At 58.0% G+C, this 17831-nt stretch overlaps 1 protein-coding gene across 2 annotated transcripts; it reads right to left on the reverse strand.

The window, feature by feature from the left end:
- Window positions 1-3542: 3542 nt before the first annotated feature.
- On the reverse strand, window positions 3543-15865 carry EEF1AKNMT (eEF1A lysine and N-terminal methyltransferase). Of its 2 annotated transcripts, none has more exons than XM_028530663.2 (8): window positions 14877-15865; window positions 13260-13559; window positions 11372-11563; window positions 10376-10571; window positions 9216-9383; window positions 7520-7735; window positions 5253-5384; window positions 3543-4001 (listed from the first exon to the last, which is right to left on the reverse strand). In XM_028530663.2, the coding sequence occupies exons 1-8, from the start codon at window positions 15027-15029 to the stop codon at window positions 3727-3729; spliced, it is 1632 nt and encodes a 543-aa protein (XP_028386464.1). In that variant the 5' UTR covers window positions 15030-15865; the 3' UTR covers window positions 3543-3726. The 2 variants fall into 2 exon arrangements, with proteins under 2 accessions (XP_028386464.1, XP_028386463.1); XM_028530662.2 differs by having other exon boundaries at window positions 11372-11571; window positions 12800-13559.
- Window positions 15866-17831: the final 1966 nt, after the last annotated feature.

Below are 17831 nucleotides of genomic sequence, written 5' to 3' on the forward strand. Positions count from 1 at the left end.
CATGCCCGTGCGTTCCTCGCACCCTCCTCTGCCCGTGGGGTGCCAGAAATCACCCACGTTCTGCAGTTCAACTCTCAAGCGTGTCGTCGGTAGCATCAGGGGCCCCAGCCCTCTCCTCTCCATTCTCAGGGTGTCCAGCCCAGAACCGGCTCGGGGTGCGGAGGGCTGGAATCCTACTGAACATGAAAGAGAAAAACCCAGTGTAAGAATTCTACCTCTTATCAATGGTCACCTGTTCGCAAACGCATAAAAACCAAATGGCACGAGCAGACCCAAGAGGGAAACGAGGTCAGCCACGGTTTACTGGCCTGCAGAACTCATAGGGACAGTGAGGCTGTGGCCATGCCACCCCTGTGCCACAAGCGGACCCCTCACCTTGCCGTCCTCCACTCGGACGGCGAAGACCTGGGTGGGGGAGGGGTGTGAGTGCATACATGTGTAAATAAAAAGTATCATTGTCTACTGGTCCCTGCCCCCAGCCCCTGACCTAGGAGCAGCACTCATTTCCTGGGGGACAGCAGCACTGTTCGTTCCAGCGAGGGGACCAACTGGCCCTCCCGGGGCAGGAGTGAGTCACCGGGGAGGTCGAACATGGTTCCAAACGGGAGCTTTCAGCGCTGCACCCCATCCTCTGGGGGAGGGAGGGAGGGAGGGCTGGAAACTGAGCTACTGATCCAGCATGCCCACAGGATGGAGCCTCCATAAAAGCTTCCAGGGTGCAGGGTTCTGAGAGCCTTCCGTGGGGTAGCCAGCAGAGGCACTGGGAGACGGCGGCCCCTCCCCACACCTGGCCGCCTGCAGGTCTTCCATCTGGCCCCTCTGGAGTTGGGTCCTTTGATGATAAACTGGTGATCTTACTACACTGCTTTTCCCCAAGTTCTGTGAGCTGCTCCAACACCCGTCAGGCCTGAGGAGAGACGTAGGCCAGCCAGCTGCTCAGCAGCACAGCGACAACCTGGGTGTACGACCTTGAGGAGCACACCCGAGTGGGCTGGGGGCCAGCCTGTGGAGTCTGCACTGGCTCCAGACAGGCAGTGTCAGATTTTAATTAAATGGTACGACTCCTAGCTGGTGCTGGAGAGTTGGAGAACTCCAGGTGTGGGTATCGCGTGGGGGAGGAGGGCCTCCTGTGTGGTGTCAGTGCCGGGTCTGAATAAAGGCAGCGTGCTCCTCCTGGATGGGGTACAGGGAAAGGGCACCCCACTACCCAGTGGCTGCGTGCACTGGTGGGAATGCAGCTCCCGCCCCCTCCCCACAACACAGCCACTCACAGGACCTCTGCCGCAGTGGGAGGCAACCCGGGCTGCACAGCACCATCACCCGGCAGCTCTCTTGGTTCCGATGCACAGACTGCTCCCCAGACCGGAGAGGTCAGATTGCTGGGCGTGTATGTGGCCCTGGCCTCGGGATTTTTAAGTTTCCTACATACATTGCACTGCTGGTGGGATGCACATTGGTGCAGCGACTGTGAAGGTTTTTTCAAAAAATCAAAACAGGACTACCAAAGGATCCAGCAGCTCCGCCTCTGGGTATTTATCCGATGAAAATGAAAGCACTGAATCCAACAGACACCTGCAGCCTCGTGTTCACGGCAGCACCGTCACAACAGCCAACACGCAGAAACCACCGCAGCGTCTGTCGGCGGGTGAATGGATAAAGGTGTGCTGTACGCACACAACAAACAAACATGAAATACTGCCATTTGCGACAGCACAAGTGGATCTGGAAGATACTATGCTGTCACACAGAAGAGGACAAAGACCACATAATTCACTCTACGTGTGGAAAACAGAAAAAAAAACGAACAAAAGGAGACCTCGCAGACAACAGGCTGGCGGTCACCAACGGCGGGAGGGGGCGAGGAGAGGCTGCCAGGGTGAATGAAGGGGGGTCAGGTGCACGGGGACGGAGGGACACGGGGCTTCTGGAGGTGGGCACACTGCAGTACGAACGAGAATCAAATTACACTGTTGCACGCTTGCAACTTGGGTTGTTACCCACCGTCACCTCACTGGTAAAAGTGAAGCTTTGGGAAATAACAGCGGAACACAGCAAACGGAGGGGCAGCTTCCCAGTGGGAGGGGCGGGACGCCAGCCCACGGCTCGGCCTGCACACCGACCCGGCAGACTGGGGCTGGGGAGACACGGAGTCGGCCCTGTTCTGGGGAACCCGCGGGTCTCCGTCGGCACACGTCTTCGTAGGAAATGAGGCTGAACGCTGCCCAGCTGCCGTTTCTGCCCATCGCCCCTTCCCCGGCTTTTGCGGACAAGCAGCCGACCTCGCTCCTCTTTGACACCCACGATCTTTCATAATTTTTAAGACAAGTGTCAACACCCGAGTGCCTCTTCCCACCTCCCCAGGGTTCTCTCCGGCAAACCTGCCCACTCCCTTGGGCTTAGACTCCTGAAATACAGTGGAGACCTCGTCCTCACTGTGGCCGTTCCCTGGCTCCAAAGTCTGACCAGCACAAGGGGGGGACCTGCCCACAGGTCCGACTCACACCCACCCCAACCCTGAGCCGTGGCGGGTCCCCAGGCTGAGGCCCTTCGAGGGGCAGGGCCTGACGAGGGGTGACCTTCCCTTTGCACGGCTCCAGGGGAAGAAAGACCCTCCAGCACTCCCGCCCCTCCCCCCACCGGGTGACCCCATTCTGTAAGGGTGACCCCGTTCTGTAAGGGTGACGACCCACCTGAAACAGGCCTTCCTCACCTCACGGGGCCCGTGGAGAGGTGAGCGGGGTGGCGGGGAGTGACAACCCTGTTTCTCGTGAAGTCACACTTGCCCTAATTCGGAGACAGAAACTCAACCAGTGTCAGAGCTGCCCTCCCACCGGCTGCAGCAAACAGGCAGGAGCGATGCTTCTGGCTCAAGGGAGACTCGGGTCAGATGCAGGGTTGGTCTAACCAGCCCTGCTCTCGGTCGGAGTAGATGAGACGGCGCATGCAAATCACTTGGGAAGTTCCTGCAACACGTTAACTTTTATTCCTGATCCGTGTCCCCAGCCAACTCGAACACCCTGCCTCCACCGCTCTCTGGGCTGGGTCTGGCACACAGCTGTCCCTCCACAAGTGTGCGTGACCGGTACCGAGACTTCGGTCGGCCAGGTCTCACACAGTCACAGGGCCAGTTCCGTCCACTCCCTCCCTCCACCGAGAAGGGAGCCATGCCCTGGGCTACTGGGTCTGGGCAGCTGAAAGAGCTGTTGAGCAGGGGACTGGGTCGGCAGAGTCTTAGTTAGCATCCGGGACCAGGCTGGGGCACCTCCCTGCGCAGGACACCGCGTCCTGTAAACCTGCCCCCATCTGTGGAGAGCCCACACCGTCCACAGCGTGCCGGTGCAGAATTGAGGTCATTCCTGGCAAAGCGATGGAAGGACACAGCAAAGGCAAACCAGCGGCTGTCACAGACGGTCTCCAGCCCCCGGGAACTCGCTGCACACCCACTAAGGCGGCGGCGTCTGCTGAGGTCTGCAGCACAGAACCCCACAGGACACGGACACAGCACTGGGGGCAGAGGCGAGCAACCCAGTGGGACCAGACAGGACGGGACGGGAAACACGTTTATTTTCCCAACTCCTCAGGCAGCCTCACCAGGCCGGAGGCCACATGCAGTGGAGTGTGAAACCAAGAAAAACGGGACTCAGAAAGCACTGTGCATCATGTTCCTTCTGTCTGCGGCAGGCCGGGGGCCCGGGGCCGGGCTGGCGGGGGCCGAGCGGCCGGCGGTCACACCAGCTGCACCGTCTGGAGCATGTCGGACAGGACGCAGGTGTCGTCCCAGCCCCGGCCTGGCTTCCGCAGGGCCTGCTCCAAGGCCCGGGCCTTCTCCAGGAGCTCCGGCGTGGCGAGTGGCCGCTCGGGGCGCAGCTGGCAGAAGAGAATCTCGTTCACTTCCCCCTCGATGCGCCGCACGTACAGGAGGGGGAACACGGCCTTGAGCCCACCCAGCACCGCCTCCTTGAGCCCCAGGTCTCGGCACACGAGGTTGAGGATGAAGACACCTGCGGGTGGGAAGGAACGAGGCAGGGTGACTGCGGGTCAGGTGACACGTGCAGACGGCTCCCATCCGAGGGAAACACCACCGCCAGCCCAGGGAGGCCGACGGGCTGACAGCGCCTGCGGCAGTGGCAGTGACTTTGCAGAGAACACAGGCAGGAGAGCCGAGCGTGGGAATGCACGAACCCGAGGAGACATCAGCCCAGTTTCTCGCTCCTCTGTGCTGCTAACCAACACTTGCACCACCCCCTGCCTCAGTTCCCCACTGAGCTGCTCTGAGAAGGAAGTAACTGATACCCCCAGAATGTAGCAACTCTGCAGGGATGTTACATCATGCAGTACTTATTAGCCAGCGACCGCCAAGGTCACCTTGTGACAGTGAAGGGTCTGTATCAACTCTGCTCACCACCTCACACAAAATCAAACCACAAAGCGGGGCGGGGGGTGTGGGGTTACAATCACGTGGGTTCAGAGCCCCGGCCTTCACAAGGGCCTGGGTTGGAGCCCCAGCTGTCACCTCGTGTCACCTCGGCAAGTCTCTTTACCTCAGTTCCCTCATCTGCAGTGGGCTGCTGTGAAGCCAAGACAACATACCACCTAGCCCAGGGCCTGTGGGAAGAACCTGACTGGTCGCTACCGCCCCCTGCGGGGGGGAATGTGAACTACGACAACCACTTTGTAAACCGGGGAGCTGGCATCTCCAGAAGCCGAGCATCTGCCTCACCTCTGACCCAGCAGATACAACGTGCGTGTGTGTGCCCAGCGGACCTGCAAACGTCGCCCCCGAAAGAAAGGCATCACTAGAAGGTTAATGGCAGCACTACTTACGGGAGCTCCCACAGGAAACAGCCCGCCCCCAGCAGCAGAGGGAGGGACTGACTGCTACAGTCACCGTGACGCTGCGCAGCAACAAGAGGGACAGCGACAATGCAATGCCAGGACGGACCTCCCAAGCATCAGGGTGAGCCAGAGAAACCAGAAACTGAAAGACCCTCTTCTGCACAATCCCAGTTACGTAAAGGACCAAAGCGGAGGAAGCAAGCTGTGCTGGTAGAAGGGAAGACCGGGTCACCCTCCAGGGGAGAGGGGTGCATGTCTGGGAGCGGGCAACGCCGTCTGGTGCGGGCACGTGGGTGTGTTCAAAGGCCAGGATCGATCAGGCTGCACACTTAGGACACGCCCATCTTTCATCGTGAAGAGAACCGTGTGAAGGGCCCGCCCACCCACCCTCCCTGCAGGGCCCTCCGTTCCCACACCTTCGGGAGTCAGGATGCGCCTGACTCTTTGCAGGAAGGGCTGGTCCACGAACGCGGGGGGCGGGCAGCTCATCCCCAGGGTGGGGTCCTTACTGTCCACGTCGAACATGATGACGTCATAGTGAGGCCGCGCTGGGGAAGAGAAGCAGAGGAGGGGTCTCTGTGGGATGAAGTGACGCCCCTCACGTCCCTGCGCCCCAGCTCTCCTGGGGCCCGTGGGGGCCCGGCAGCCAAGCTGGAAGGAGGACGTGGAAGACGTGCCTGTGAAGGGCACTGACGTCACCGTCTGGGGAACCATCGTCATCGGCTTCTGCTGCGACTGCCCCGCATCAGAGACGGACGTCCGTCTCATCTTTGGGAGTCCGCCCAGCGGGGTGGTCCCCAGGAGAAGGAAGAGTCCATCTATCCCGGGGCCGGCAGCCCTGCTGCCAGGGACATCAGAGCCGCAGTGAGGGGCCTCTAAACACTTGGGGAACCCGGGCTCCTTTCTTGACCAGCAGCTGAGTTACGAGCCCAACGCGGCAAGGAGCTGAGGGCAGGGGAGGTGGGGGGGGCCTGGTATTCATCTTCAGCTCCCCCAGGTAAGGCTGCAGGCCGAGGTGAGAACTGCCAACCTGGACACAGCAGCTGCCCAGGCCTTTAAGGGCTGACCCAGCCAACGGTAACTTGAACTTACCTCCGGGAACAACGCATGTTGCCTCCTGGGAGAGAATGTCCTCAAATCAACGTTAGTGTAGCCTGTCTAATTAGCTGAACAACAGCTGGCTCAAGAGCAAGCTGACTTTGCTGAATGGGGGAAAGACAACCCACAATGAACCGGACCCACCCCACACTACACTAACTACACTGTTACCAGTCGTGCTGCAAGGGGAGGGCCCGCAGCAGGGCTGGCCGGTGCTCAGCAAACCCCAAGGCTGTGACAGTAACTGCTCCACGTGCACAAACACTGACGTGAGCTACGGCCCGCCCACCACTGTGCACAGCACGGATCGGACGGAGCTTTCTCAGAGAACAGCACGTGTGGGCTCGCCAGGGTCCACGGACACCCACAGCTGCGGTCTCAAGCCTCCAGTGCCCTGAAGGGCTGTGGTGGTTAGAGATCATGGCCAGGGCTGTTCATATTGTGGACGGGGTACCCGCCACATGATTTAAATGCTTCACGTGTAGTAGCCATCACGGGCCTGAGCCCCCCGGAACAGCTCCAGCCTCGGAGAGGGAATCTGTGTGTGAAACTCTGAAATGGCTCAGCTCAGTTTGCAATTAAACTAAGGCAGCACTGTCCACCCCTGCACCACAGTCATCACGGCGTGCCACGCCCTTCCTGGAAGAGGACCGGGTGCAGCGAGAGCCACAGCATCTGTGTCGGAACGAGCAGGCCAGGACAGGAGGGCGGCCCGAGCTCCCCAGGGTCCCTCAGCACTGAACCGACCCGACTCCGCCCTGAGGGACTCTTGCGACAGAAAGCACCCGTCACCAGGAGCCCGTCTGTGAAGCTGCAGAAGCATCGAGGCACCTCTTGCAGAACGTGAACAGGACGTGTGTCCTAAGTCTGGGACGTGAATTGTTAGAGCAAACCAAGACCTTCAGTCCAGGAGCGGCAGGGCGGCTGGGACTCCCGCTGAGCAGCACCTGCCGCGGGGCGTCGTGGCCGCAGTGCTGTGACACTCGGGGTCAGACAGTCACTGTCGTCAGGGACTGTCCGGTGCACCGTAGGAGGTCCAGCGGCACCCCTGGTCTCTCCCACCAGAGGCAGAAATGGCCCTGCCCAAGGGTTACAACAATGTCCACAGACACTGCCCGCCGCCCCCGGGACTCAGGACCCCTGCTCCGCATCAGTGCTGTTTGGCCCTGTTTCTGGCTTCACCTCCAGCTCACGGAGTTAGAAAAAACACCTCCCAGCACCTCCCCCCCAACACTTCTTCCCGCCTCCTCACCCACGACAGGCTGCAGGGACGGTGAGGAGGTGGGTGGCGAGGCTGCAGCGTCTGAAGAGACGCCCGCCGTCTGGGAGCACCACCAGGGCCAGAAACGCTCCGTTCTCCCTGCCGGACCCCAGCCCCGAACCCCAGCCCCGAGCACGGCGCTGGGCACAGGCTGGCACTCCGTGTTCACTGAACGGAAGTGCCAGCACACGAACAGGCGACAAACGAGGTTGACGCTGATTCCGCCGCTCAGAGGTGGAGGACTCCAGGGGCCCTGGCAGGCCTGACAACCTTGGACGGACAGCAGTCTTCCCTCGACACCCCCAAACTCCCTGAGCGCGGTACCTTCCCCTTCCGCCAGGCTGGCAATGTAGTCCAGGCCATCCGCGATGTGGACCTCCATCCGGTCGCTCTGCGAGAAGCCAAACCACCGGGTGGCCACCTCCAACATGCAGGGGTCGATCTCCACGGCCTCGACACGGGCCTTCGGGAAATGGTCGTGGACGAAGAGGGGCAGGCTGCCCCCGCCCAGGCCTACCACCAGCACTGCCAGCGGGGTCTCTGCAAGACAGAAGAAAGCCTCTCGTCACCACCGGCTCCCCGGAAACTTGAGCGCCAGCCTGGAGAGGGCGCAAGGAGTCAGACAGCTGGCGCCGCCCGGGGGCACGAGATTCAGGGACCTGGTCTCCTGGTCTCAGCCCAGAAATTCTGGAGTTGATTTGACATCTGAGAACTTGGCCCTCATCTCACAGTCCTTCCCGTCCCAGACCCAGAGGATGGACCAGTGGGTTCTCGTGACCCCTTAGAGGCCCCCAAGCCCTCGGCTGGTCTACCGAGAGTCCACACCACAAGCTTTGTTAGACCCCTCTACGAAAGGGGAGGGACAGTGGCCAACACCTGGTCTGTGATCACAGGGCGGTGCAGACGCGCCCACCACACAGCGCTCCACTCCCAGGCCGCAGCGGCCCCGCAGACACATGGGCCGGGCGAGGGCGGGCCATCCAAGCCCCAGAATCCACGGGAAAGCAAAGGCCAAGCGCTGGACCTAAGCACAGAGGAGCCACAGCGGCCACGGGGATGGGAGGGAGGCGAGCAACAAGACTCAGCAAAAGGACGCCGTGGCCGAGTGGCTCAGCTGGTTGGAGCATCTCCCTGCACACCAAAAGGCTGTGGGTTCATTCCCCGGTCAGGGCACATACCTAGGAGTGTTCAATCCCCTAGGGTTGAGGGTTCAATCCCCAGTCAGGCTGAGTATGGGAGACAACCGATCTATCCCCCTCCCCCCAACACCCTTCTTCCTCTGTCTCTAAAACCAATAAAAAACAAACCCTCAGGTGAGGATTAAAGAAAAAAAAAAAGCCCATCAAAAGGAGACAGGCCCTGAGACCAAAGTGCAAGAACTGAGCCTCTGGGGACCCGAACCAACACAGAGATGGGCCGAGCGCAGGCCACTCCCGCCAGAGCCCAGCAGGGACTCTGGGTGAGCCAGCTCAGTCACAGACAGACGGACACACGGACATCTCGCTGCTGCAGTGGAGCCGACCCTGTCGTCAGCGATAGGCCGACAGGACGACTGGCAGTATGAGCTCTCTTTTCAGTACGGCGATTCGGGACGGGTCAAACGACGCCTCACTGAAAGCCAGGAGGGCTCCGTAAGCGCAGAGCCCTTCCCCGGAGACACGGTTTTCAAGGGCTCCGTCCGGTTGCCTGGGTGCACACATACGCAAAAGCTCCCCGAGCTGAGCAACCGAAGAGCTCACGGGAGGTGCGTTACGTCTCACTTTTCACAAGCAACAAGCAGAGGAACAAAGTGTGTTAGACACCGACACGCGTACACATCTCAGCATCCCAACCTCAGTCTGAGGAAAAGGCGACGTGGGTGTTCACGGACCCAGCGGCTGGTCCGGAGTAAGGAAGACGCGAGTGGACACGCGTCCGTCGGTCCGAAGCCGCTGCCCCTGAACTGCGTGCGGGCAGCCGCCTGGACCACCCTGCAAGCCCGCGGGCTCCTCACACAGGACGGCGCCGACGACCCCCTCACCTAGGAGCAGCTCGGGGCTGCGCAGCAGGGCCAGGCCGGCGACCATGGCCTTGTGGTGCTCGCAGCACAGGTAGCCCTTGTCGATGGCCTGCCCCGGGGCGGCGGGGGGCTCCTCCGGGGTCCCGGCGGGCCGCTGCTTCCGCCTGTCTTTCTTCCGTTTCTTCTGGGCTGGAGAGAGAGAGAACCAAGCCCCGTGCTCAGTCTACCGGCCGGCCGACAGCACGGCCCCCGGGGGCAGCGCGCTGCAGCCAACTGGGTCTCCCTCGCCAACCCAAGCGTTACGTACGCAGGAATTCTGAACTGGCTGACGTGTTGGTGGCTTGGCGGCCATTTTTACTCCACAGAAATGGGCAAACAGTACACATCAGGGCTTTTCCCCCCTCAAAAGACATGGTTGTTAACCATTTAACCACTATGAGAGAGCTGGGACCAACACACCCAGAGAGCCGGAAAAGGAAAAGGAGGGAGTCGGAAAAGGAAGGTGGCAAAGACACACCCAAGGGCCCGGGAGACTCAGCTCGGCAGCCCTGGCGCAGGCCCACTGAGCTAAGAAACGTGCGGCCGCTGTCAGGATCTTCATAGACTCTTGCCAGGAAGAAAGACCGAGGCCCCTCGTTACCTCCTCTAAGCCCATTACTGCGCCAGGGTTTTTGTTCTGGAGAGTTAACACTTAGGCCCAGAGTCAGCAGGTGGTGCAGCCTAGACTTGAACCTGGGAGTGCCTGTCTGCAATGCCCATCACCTGCCTCCTGCACCGTGCAGAGGGCACGGATGGCGCACCTCCCAGGGCCCCGCTGGACTCCTACACAGGCTGTACGGGGCAGCTAACTCGTACAGCAGGTGGCCTCCAAACCGCGGCGCTGACGCGATAGCACAGTCACGCGGTGAGCCACCGGCCCTGCCCCTTATCTCGGACCGGCCAGGCCGGGCTGGGGAACAGCACACTCACCCGTGTTCTGCGTGCGGCCATTCACACACACACCCCGGGAGCCCCGGCGGGAACAGGGCTGCACGCAGGGCCACGTGCCTCAGGTCACAGGGGCCCAGGTCTGTCCTACATCTCGGCCAAGCCCCGGGGTCCCGAGGACCACCCCAAACCAGGAGCCCATGCCACGTCCACTTGGGTCCCCCCCCCCCCCCCCCCCCCCCCCCGGGCCTCACCTCTGTGAGACACGTCCGTCAGCAGCCTGGCCTCCGACTGCACCACGTTCCTGCTGCTGAGGAAGACCAGCCGCCGGAAGTAGCGCCGGTCGTCCCCCTGCACGTCCTCGATGACGTAGTCGCCGCTCAGGGGGCTGCAGTCCCGGTGCCGCACGGTCCGCTCCCCGAGGTCCCCGCCCACAGACAGGAAGGGCACCTGCAGGCACGGCAGAGGCGCGGTCAAACCGCGGCTCCGTCAGGAAATACGAGAAAACATGACCCCTTCCCCCGGGGTGTAGCCGGGGATCCACACCGAGGTTCCGGGCAGCAGAACGGCACAGGTGTGCCATTCTGCTAAAGCTCTTCTCCGGAGCCTTCGACCTGATCTCGAAAGGTTTATTTCACCTTTCTGAACACCAGCTCATCCCCCAAACCATTGGTGAAATGGAGCTGCTTCCTCCCAAGAAAGACATGAGTCTCTCAACAGGGAGCCTCAGAAGCACTTTGGGCAGTCCCGGACGATCCCAGCCTCGGGGGAAGGCGCAGGGAGGGGCCACAACGAGGAGAGAGGGACTCGGAACGGGGGCTGCGGTAACGAAATCCAGGCAGAAGCAGCCACTGCAAAGGTGGAGAAACTTCTCCCTTCCCTCAGCCTTCTCTCCCATCATTCTAAACTGGAGAGAAAAATGCTCCTCCTCCCAAACTTTCCCTTCACCTCCCCAATCTTCACATCTGCTTCTTTTCAAAGACGCACAGTGAGTATGTCGCAGTCCCCACAGTGAGTATGCCACAGCTCCTGTGGGTGTCAACGGGGGGCAACTGCTTGCCTTCCCCGCCCCGCCTGGGGCAAGGGAACATGATGTAGGTCCACTTAGCTCTTAGCTGCTAACATGGCCTCCAGGAGCCGACCAGGGTCAGAGACGCTACCCTAGGTCCTTCTGGGACACCCTCCGCCTTCCCCGCTGCTCACGTGGCCCCTCCTGGGACCCGTGAAAGCTGCTGCCAGAGGTCCGTTACCTGCTGCTGGGCGGGCATCCCGGCCGGGGCCAGCTCCATGACTCTGGCCGACAGCTCGGCCTGGATGCTCTCCATGCTTTCGTACTGCTGGCCTCGGTGCAGGGCCACCGTGATGAGCCTCCTGAAGCCGGCGCTGGCTGCCAGCTGCTTCCGGCCGTCCTCCATGCCAAAGAGCCACTCAGTCTCCCGACCCTGGGGGACTGGAAACAGGCACCTGGTGACAGGGAGTCCCAGGAAGAGTGTTCAAGCCCACGTGGCAGACAGCCCGCTGCCCAGGCCCAGCATCCCTTCCGGCTGTGAGCGCCGGGCTATGATCCCCTGCAGCACAAGGCCCAGAGCAAAGCAGCCACAAGACATGAGACAGACCAGGGGGGAATAAGCAGCGTGAGCACACCTGCTAAGGGGAGGGAGGCAGGTGCCTGGTGCAAGAAAAAAAAAATAGCAATAATACTAACACTTATTACAAGCTAGGCATTGAAACGAACTGAATCTCACAGCCCAGGATGCAGGTAGTATTATTACTCCCATTGTATAAACAAGGAACTTGAGACACAGAAAGCTACAGTAGTTGTCCAAGTTTGCACAGCTCATAAAGAGCAAAGCTGGGACTCGGGCGCAGGCAGTCCAAGCCCAGACGCCGCACTCCCGGCCGGGGTGCTCCTCGTTCTTTGCCACAGGTGCGGTTAGGGTATGGGCTATGTGGGAAAGCGGCTCAGTTGCCAGGAAACAATCACCAGCAGGACCCTATCGACACCTTGCTTTTATCTACACTTTCTGCTTCTGAAAGCCTTCCCTCACACCCTCTCTTTTGATGGTTGTTAATGTAAGACTGGTATCATTTCCCTCTTTCAATAATAACACTAACGATCATAAAGCACCTACCACGTGCCAAGCACTGTCCTCAGAGCGTTTACACTTCTCATAACTACACAAGGTAGCCATGATCTCATGTTACGGATGAGGAAACTGAGGCACAGAAAGTAAATAACATGTCCGACCTCACACCACCAAGATGTGACCGGGAGAGGCTGGGACCCAGACACCCCGGTTCTGGAGCTGACTCGTTTTGCCACTGCTCTGGGCCACGTCTCTGAACTCAGCAGAGGCACAGCAACCTCCTCAGCTCCTCTGACTGCGCCTGTTACTCCACATTACAAAGGAACTCCCACCTCCGCACTGTGTTCCTTCTCCCCTCCCTACCAACACCCCCTTCTCCCACTTCACCAAGCCTTCGTGATGGAAGATGAGGAGAAATAAGCTTCAAACCGAAGCAGGTAGCTGGAGAGCTGCCGCTTCCTTCCTCACGCCTCGGCCAGCCTAACCTCTGAGAGGAACCGCCCCTGCCAGATGAGACCAGCCAAGGCACACCCATCCACCAAAGCCCCAGCCCAGCCCCTCCAGGGAAGAGAGGGACCAATCCCAACTCACTGATGAAAATGGCAAAATGATTGTCCCGCGATGGTTTCACAGTGGGGCTGTCCACCACGTGCAGGGTGTAGCGCGGCTCCCCCGTGTCCCCATTGCACAAGTCCAGGGACACACTCCCCAGCCCGGCCTTGCGGTGCAGCTGGCCGCAGAGCCAGGCGTACTGCTGACGCTCCCGCACCGCCTCGGCCAGCCGCTCGGCACTCTCCAGCCGCACAGGCTTGCCCTGCTCCTGAGCGCACAGCTCAAAGATCTGAAGGGCAGAGCCAGGGACCGGCCTGAACTTGGTCATGATGAAGGCAAAGACAGGCAGGGGGAACCGAGGCTCTGCGTCCGACACCTGGTCCTGGCTGCTGGCCACCTGATGCACCCTGACCATCCACCCCTCCCGAGAGAAGTGACCCACTGCTTTCTTCAGGACGTGAGCCTGAGCCAGGGAGATGCAGAGGTAGCGACCGCCCACCTGCAGGACACGGCCAACCTCAGCCAGCATCCTGTCCACCTGCCGCAGGGTCTTCTCCTCCTCGTCCGTCAGGACGGCATCCAGGGTGCCCTTGTCCAGCACCACCTGGAACGAGGCGTCGGGAAACTCCATCTGTGTCATGTCCATCTTCAGGAAGCTCATCTGGGGCCGTCGGGCGGCGTTGCGCTCCTTCATCTGCTTGATGACGACCTCACTGATGTCGATGTTCACGATGTCCTGATAGCCCACGTCATACAGCTGCTCGCTGAGCTCCGAGTTACCGCACCCAATCACCAGCACCTGGGAGGGACCGACACGCTGGAGGTGAGCAAGGCAAAGGCATGCGCTTCACCTGCCCCGGGGAAACAAGTCTCACCTGGGCCGCTGCGTGTTTTCAGAGGGGGGAACGCTACTGTCACAGGAGAGAGTACCATTGCGAAGCCGATTCTAGGCTCCATCTTGAAACACCTCTGATTAGAGGACTCACATTCAGCAACAACAATGCAGGTTACGTGCAAATGGGTTTTCTGTATCGCAGAAAAAACTAACCATGGTTCTTCCTTTCTCTGAATCAAGCATTTATTACTCAAGAATTGACAGGAAGTCACACCAGAATCCAAAGGCAGTGGGCACAGATGAAATCTCCTATTTGTTTTACTGTCAAAAACCTAGTTCTGGAATAATCCTATTCCACTCAGGCCTTTGGCTCCTCCTCACGATATCCTGACATTTTCTGAAGCCAAACTTAAAAAAAAAAAACAGGTTGCTGCCTCCCGCTCTGCGGAACAACCTCCCACTGATCCTTCAAAATTCTGCCCTGAAGTCACCAGCTCCGGAAGAGCATGGTACACATGATGAGAGGTGTGTAAGCTTTGGAGTTAGAGGGGCCAGAGTTTAAATTCCCACCTGGCCACCTACTTACACGCATGACCTTGACCAAGCCCCTGCTCTCAGAACTTCGGTTTCCCCATCTACAGAACGCATGTACCACCACTCACCTTGCAGTTTATTATGAGAATTTGACTATCAAACACAACCCCCACCCAGCACTAGGCTTGGCACTTAAAGCTTTCCACCCTCCTCCCTTCCTCCACCTCCACTACAGCCCCCCCTCTGTCAAGTCCATTACTGTATTTATCACTTTTCACTTCTGAAATGTGTGCAGGGTTTATTATCTTAATGCTCCTGTAGCTTGAGGGCTGAGCATGCGGCCTGAAATTCAGTGGCCCCCACAACCGCTATCTGATAACGGATCCGTGCATCAATCAAGCCACAGCCTGTGCCTGCTCCACAAAGATGCACAGTGACAAAAACACACACGTGCTTTTTTTTCTAGGAGGCGACATCTGAGTTGGGTTACCAACAGAAGTGATTCTTCCAGCGGGGGGGTTACTAATTAAAGGATGGGCTTGGGGCGGGAAGTCTGTCGTCTCAAAACCTTTAAAAGAATTTTTTACAGTATCTTAGTTAGAATAATGCAGGAAATCCTGAAATTACGGACCCAATTAGGGCTCCCAGGCCTGTCACTGTCTTCCGTGTGCACGACTGCTTGAAAGGCAGTTCCCGCTTCCCCGAACACACACACACACACACACGCGGCTGCCAGGCCGCTCTTACCTTTTCCCGGGGCTTGATGTATTTGTGCAGCACCTCGCACAGTTCCAGGTAAGTTCCGTACCATTCGAAAGCTTTCTTTCCGCGCTGCTGGAAGAACTTCTCCCAATAGTCAACGGAGCCAAACTCCTTGGAGCTCTTAGGTAAGAGATTCATATTCCCACACCGCAGCTGCGTCTTCAGGACCGTCCCACCCCCTGTAAGGGCGGTACCATCGGAGGGGCTTCCCCCCACTCTGGCTCCGGGACGCTTCAGTGGGATTTCTTCCCACAGACAAGCAGCCTCGTTGCCTTTTCTGCGACTCAAAAACCCAAAAGAGTGACGTTTACATGCCAAGCGTTCGCGCGAGACACTGAACCTAACACACTCTCCCCATCCACCCCGCGCGCGCAGCCGCTGCCCACGTGGGGAGCCCCTCACTGGCACAGAAATCGATTTTAGAACCAACAACCATATCCGGGTGCGACGCTCCGCAATTGGTCGGCCACTCACAGCAGCGTCTCCCCGCTCACTGATTTTCGTTCCTGCCACTTCATTGGCTGAGACAGGCTCGCCTCACGCAGGCGCTGAGCGTTTATTTACGTGAAGCGGAAGGGGGCGGGCCCGCGGGTCGGGGCGGAAGTGGACGGTTGCCCAAGAACCAGGCTCGGCCCAAACCCCGGAAGAAAACTGGCTTCCGGGGTTCTGAGTTCGCTAGTGGCCAGTTCTGATCATGAGCCACACAGGGGCTGAGCACGGTCGGGAGTCGCCTGGAGTCCGGGGGGGGGCGGGGGGGGTCCCCCCGAAAAGGGAAAGCTGTAAAAGGAAGTGAGGTAAGGGATGAAGAGAGCTGGTCCACAGCGTAAGAGAAATGCGCATCCTAGTCATTGTCTTCCCATCTCCCACCCCAGTCCTTCTTAGTGTAATCTCTTTCCTTCAGGTTTAATTTGCAGAAAAATCTGCATCAAAACACAGGGTTCCACCATTAATAATGTAAGAACGTGAAAATTCAGTGTTTTCTCCTCTGAGTAAAGCTTAAGACCCGTTTTGATAATCAGCCTCCTTGGGTTGTCATTCTGATGTCATCTATAGGTAGTTGCTATTCTTTCTTTCCTGCCTTTAATGTGCATGTACTTTGTTGCTCATCTTATCCTAATACCCTAAGTAACTCCCTTAAATCTTATCCTAATGCCCTAAGGAAGCACCATTGTTGGGGGGGGGTGCTCTGCCCAGAGGGCCCCTCTCCCTCTGCCCCCACGGATGAGAATAAATCTACCAAGACCTGATCTGCTTGGGGAGGAAAGGTGGCCAATCTCTCAAAGGAGAAGGGACAGGAGCCTGTTCCTCAGTGGGTTTTTATTGGATTTATTTGCATAGGAATATAGGGCATTTATGTAAAGCTCATCGATCGTTGTCAAACAGTAAAGATCAAACAATAGATAACATTCAGAGAACTCTGAGGACTTATTCTGAGTCAGGGTCAGATAGCTGAAGGGCCATAAAACTGGGGAACAAACTCATTTCATGTTTGGACCCTTATCATTTAAATTGAGGGTATCAGGGGGGTGGGCTGGGAGTAAACGGCAGAAAACTGTACTTGAACAACAGTTAAAATTTAAAAAATAAATTGAGGGTATCAGCAAAGCAGGTTTCACAGGATCTTATGCATTCTTTCTGATCGCCCAGGGGAACCCGCCCTTCCCAGCACAGGGCCACACCCCCCTCCAGCATTGTTTCAGGCTTAAGTCAGGCAGCGGAAGTAAGGCAGCAAAGAGATTAGGAGACTTCTTGCAGACACAATGAGGACTCAAGCTACAGCAAAGCCGAAGGGCGAGGATCCATCACCCCCTTTTTCTATTGCCCCCCCCAAATCCTTCCCTGAGGGCCCCTTTGTGACCAAACCTGTCTTAGGTCGTCCATCCCTTGAGGAGTCTTACTGGTCATTGACTAACCAGTCATCCGGGGCCAAGCAGGGTGAAGTAAAAGGGGACAGAGGTGTCACCCCCTATAAGGAAGATAAGTTTTATCTCCTTAGTGGCTTAGGGTCCCAGGGTCTCTCACTCAGCCTTAGACATAGGCAGGTAACAGCTTCTGAAACCAGGCAGGGCGGTTCCCAACACACCATAAATCGCAGGAGGGATATACAGACCAAAGAGGGCAGGCAGGCTTGGCATTGAGCAGTTGTGGTCTGGGACCTCGCTAGCATAGACAGCCAAGTAGCCGGCTAAGTGTTAAATAGGTCAAAGTGGACTTCAACTGTGGTTTTAAGAGTAGCTCTAAACTTTGGCATGCACCGGAATCGCCTGGAGGACTTACTGAATCACAAACTGCTGAACCTCAGCCCCAGAGCTTCTGACTCACCAGGCCTGTGGTGGGTCCCACGCACCTGCATTTCTAACAAGTTCCCAGGCAATACTGATGACGTTAGTCCAGGGACTGCCCTTTGAGAGCCACTGTTTTAAAATAGCGCTGAGATACGTCAGAATGGATATGGTTCCAACTCCATGATTTTAAAAGTTTCCTCTAAAAGCCCTCCACAAATAACATCAGAGAAAAATCTATTTTCGTGAACCACTGGCTGCTTTCACATTATTTCCTCCCCACCCAAGGGAAGGAGCGCGGAAAGGAGTGCCTGAGGCGGCTTCCGCTGCTGCATCTTGCAGGGTCCCCATAGGTGACATGATTATAATAGCCTAGTAATACTGTGATTATAATAGTATATTTTAGTTTGTATAGCACTCAGATTGGCCAGTTAATTTCCTCATGCATTATTACTCCACATTCGTGGGATGGACAAACTTCTAATTGAGGCCAAACTCCAACTCATCAAGAAGAATAAAATGTTATGTGACTGAGTGTCTTCAGGCCTCATCTGAGTGTGATATTTGATTCCCAGGATTCTCCATTCAGCAGTTTCCTGCTGTGTCACGTGCACACCCGCAGGCACACTGGTTTCCTGACACGCGTGCACTGCTAGGC

The sequence above is a fragment of the Phyllostomus discolor genome, chromosome 14 (assembly GCF_004126475.2).
Source record: "Phyllostomus discolor isolate MPI-MPIP mPhyDis1 chromosome 14, mPhyDis1.pri.v3, whole genome shotgun sequence".
NCBI classification, from domain to species: Eukaryota; Metazoa; Chordata; class Mammalia; order Chiroptera; family Phyllostomidae; genus Phyllostomus; species Phyllostomus discolor.

Bases quoted from the DNA above. Each gene is read 5' to 3' on its own strand.
- EEF1AKNMT (XM_028530662.2), bottom strand. From the start codon at position 15,029: ATGAATCTCTTACCTAAGAGCTCCAAGGAGTTTGGCTCCGTTGACTAT. The intron at 9,384-10,375 runs GTGAGGCCCGGG...CTCTCTCTCCAG, and splicing joins GACGGACGTGTCTCACAGAG to CCCAGAAGAAACGGAAGAAA. The intron at 7,736-9,215 runs GTGAGGGGGTCG...TCTGTCTTGCAG, and splicing joins CAGCCCCGAGCTGCTCCTAG to AGACCCCGCTGGCAGTGCTG.